Here is a 3,998-nt window from a genome sequence, read left to right on the forward strand (position 1 = left end):
TATATAGTATTTTTTCTCTCTGTTTTTATTAGTTTTTGTTGTTATTTTGAGTTCAATTATTAATTTAATTAACTATAATTGTCATTTTTTTAATTATGTATTTTTCTGTATCTTGTTCATTTTCTTGAAATCCAATTCAAAATTGAGAAACAAAGAGAAATGCATATGTTTATGCACACATGAAAACACACACACTTGTATGTGTTTTCATTCATTTAAGTTTGAGATCGTATTCAATCGAATTACCTGTGTAAATATATAAAATGTATGGAAATAAAGGTTGGTAAAATGACTTCTTTACACACATAGAAGTGTACATTCATGTCTTTATTGTGGTCCAAAGCATGTTAACAGAGTAACCGTTTTACAGTGACCTGGTTCAATCAGACATAATGTAACATCTCAGTTGCTAAGGACAAGTTATGCGAGATGCACAAACTGAGGGAGAATAAGCCCAACAATATGTATCGTTCCATTTAGGATTGTGGTTGGTGTGGCCACAGTTTTCTTTTCCATTGTTATTGTTCGGCTCTCCTGATTGCCAAAAGAATACCTTGGCTGCAGACCCATCAGACCACATCCATCTTCCTTCTTGGTGGACGTCACTGAGTCCGATCCAGGTCAATCCCTCACTAGGGTCAAAGTTCTTGATCAGTGATGTGACAAAATCATCTTCGGCCTGACTGTGGATAGACACCAGGTTGGCTCCGTCTGACACACAGTGGAACTCTGCTTCAGCCCAGGTCAAATGTGCGGCGGTGTACTTGTAGCAGCGGTCGTTGAAGGCGAACCAGAACATAGGACAGTTGCCACGCTGAAGCTTCACTTGAGGGTCATCTGAAGGAGACGCAGCACCCAGAGCCAGACCCAACAGGAAGAGGAACAACAGCATGATGATGTCTCTCCGTCACAGGCGCAGGAGGAAGGGTTGGTTGTCGGTTGAGTTTATTTGAAGCGTTCGATGGGATAGAGACTCTGAAGGATACAGATGACCGGGTGCTTTTTATATGCATCGGAGAGGGTGTTTTCACTGTTGGCTTAATGTTATTGGTCAACTGAACTTGGCATACTCTGTCTGTTTCACACAACCACACAGTGTCTGGACATCAGCTAAAAAAAGACTACCGGCTCAGCTGGCGATGTCACACGAAATCAATCATTTATTTTCAATCAAACCAAATACAGGTATTAAATAAAACGTTTGGACTGCCAAAGAGTCCCAGAAAAACATGCTTTTCCGCAAGAAAATGTTAATGGTCAGTGATCACAGTCTGTCGAAGTGTGTTGAAATAAGATTTTCATGCAAAGAAATAGACTAACCAGCACATCACACTAAAGACAAAAAAGTGGGTCCGCACTTTGAAATCATCCTTTCTGAATGTTCTGTTGTTAGAGATTGTATACGTACTTTGCTGTGCATGTGAGAAATGATGAAGAACACTTTGTTAAAATAATTGATCGTGCATTGTACATTACTCTCCACGGGGCCTGAGTGAGACAATATGTAAAGTGTGTTAATCTGTCTGTCTCTCAATCACAACATTTCATCAGTGAGTGTGTCATAAACCTTGATGTGTGTGTTCGTTAAAAATATTCCAAGAGTAGGTACTGATGGGACTTGAACAGCTGTTACACTCATTAAACCGCTCTTAAAAATAATAATCTAGATGCTTCAGTAATGAACAATTACAGGCCCATATCAAACCTGCCATTTCTAGGTAAAATCATTGAAAAAGTTGTTTTTCAACAGTTGAGTAATTTCTTGCATTTAAATAACTGTTTCGATGTGCTCCAGTCAGGCTTTCGTCCAAACCACAGCACTGAGACTGCTCTTGTAAAGGTCTTTAATGACATCCACTTAAACACAGACAGTGGCAGAACTTCAGTGTTAGTATTATTAGATCTCAGTGCTGCGTTTGACACTGTTGACCACAACATATTACTAGACCGACTGGAAAACTGGGTGGACTTTCGGAAACAGTTCTAAATTGGTTTGAATCCTACTTAAAGGACAGAAACAACTTTGTTTCTAAAGGTAAATACATATGTGAGTTGACAAATATGACATGTGGGGTTCCTCAAGGCTCCATCTTGGGGCCTCTTCTCTTTAACATCTACATGCTACCACTGGCTCAGATAATGAAGAACAACAAAATAAGTTACCATAGCTATGCAGATGACACACAAATGTACCTAACAATTTCACCAGGAGACTATGCTCCAATTCAAACACTGAGTAAGTGCATTGAACAAATCAATGACTGGATGTGTCAGAACTTTCTCCAATTAAACAAAGATAAAACTGAGGTAATGGTTTTTGGAGCCAAGGCAGAACGTTTAAAAGTTAGCGCTGAGCTTCAGTCTGCAATGTTCAAACCAACAGATAAAGTCAGAAATCTAGGTGTAGTCATGGACTCTGACCTGAGTTTCAACAGTCACATTAAAACAGTTACTAAATCAGCCTACTATCACCTAAAGAACATATCTAGGATTAAAGACTAATGTCACAGCAGGATTTGGAAAAACGTGTCCATGCCTTATCTTCAGTAGACTCGACTACTGTAATGGTGTCTTCACAGGTCTCACTAAAACATCTATTAGGAAGCTGCAGCTGATTCAGAACGCCGCTGCTTGAGTCCTCACTGACACTAAGGAAGTGGATCACCTCACTCCTGCTCTGAAGTCTTTACACTGGCTTCCTGTGTGTCAAAGAATAGATTTCTAAATACTGCTGCTGGTTTATAAAGCACTGAATGGTTTAGGCCCAAAATACATTTCTGACCTCCTGCTAAATTATGAACCATCCAGATATCTCAGGTCTTCAGGGACTGGTCAGCTTTCTGTCCCCAGAGTCAGAACTAAACATGGAGAAGCAGCGTTCAGTTATTATGCTCCAAGTATCTGGAACAGACTCCCAGAAACCTGCAGGTCCGCTGCAACTCTGACTACTTTTAAATCCAGCAAGAAGACTTTTCTTTTTGTCGCTGCTTTTAATTGAACTATTAATATCTTAAACTGCACTGTAACTTTTATCCATGTATTTTTCCTTAATGTTTATTTTATTAGCTTTTCTTTTTTAATGCTTAATGTCTTTCATTTTTTTTGTAAAGCACTTTGAATTGCCTTGCGTTGAAAAGTGCTATATAAATAAACTTGCCTTACCTTGCCTTGCTGTTGGCACCTGTGCTGTTCCCACACTTATCTAATACACTGAGACTGACGTGGACAAAAGACACTTTAAAATACCAACAAGCAGGTGATACATGTGTATAATGAAAAATCTCCATGTTGATACTGTTGGGCGGTGGTGGCGAAGTCGATAGGGACTTGGCTTGGCAACTGGAAGGTCACCAGTTCAAGTCCCGGCAAGACTAAGTGCTACGAAGTGCTACCAAGGCACCGTTCCCCACACTGCTCCCCGGGCGCCTAACACTAGGATGGGTCAAATGCAGAGAAACAATTTCCCCACGAGGGATTAATAAAAGTCCATCTTATCTTATCTTATCTTGTTCACTGTTCCTGCTAATTATTTGAATATTACCTTTGTACTTGCACAATGAACACGAAAAGGAACAATTCATTTATAACATCCTTTTAAAACATTTTATTTAGGACACCACATTACCAGAGTGACTTCTCAACGTAGGCTAAATGAATGTTGATAAAATGACCTTCCCACATTTGTACGAAAATTCCGGACCTCCGACATACTTTTCACGAGACCTTTCTCCGACACTTAGTATGAACAGATCACCGCTCTGATTTATAAGATCTAGCTTTCCAACAATTATTACTTTTTTTTTTTACAAAAAGCATCTTTAAAACTACACGATGCATCTTTGATGAGAGTTATAACTTTGAGATTGTCTTTGAGATCCCGTCGACTTTCCTCATTTTTATTAAATTACATTTGCTCAAAAAATGAGTTTCGTCCCTGTTCATATTACATTACATTACATTACATTGCATTTAGCTGACGCTTTTATCCAAAGCGACTT

At 39.1% G+C, this 3,998-nt stretch overlaps 1 protein-coding gene across 1 annotated transcript; it reads right to left on the reverse strand.

Annotated features, from left to right (window-relative positions):
• Positions 1–341: 341 nt before the first annotated feature.
• Positions 342–956, reverse strand: LOC117465144 (lactose-binding lectin l-2-like). The gene has a single exon (XM_034108060.2). The coding sequence runs from the start codon at positions 890–892 to the stop codon at positions 410–412; it is 483 nt and encodes a 160-aa protein (XP_033963951.1). The 5' UTR covers positions 893–956; the 3' UTR covers positions 342–409.
• Between the last annotated feature and the right edge of the window lie 3,042 nt (positions 957–3,998).

Source organism: Pseudochaenichthys georgianus, chromosome 19, assembly GCF_902827115.2.
Source record: "Pseudochaenichthys georgianus chromosome 19, fPseGeo1.2, whole genome shotgun sequence".
Classification (NCBI taxonomy): Eukaryota; Metazoa; Chordata; class Actinopteri; order Perciformes; family Channichthyidae; genus Pseudochaenichthys; species Pseudochaenichthys georgianus.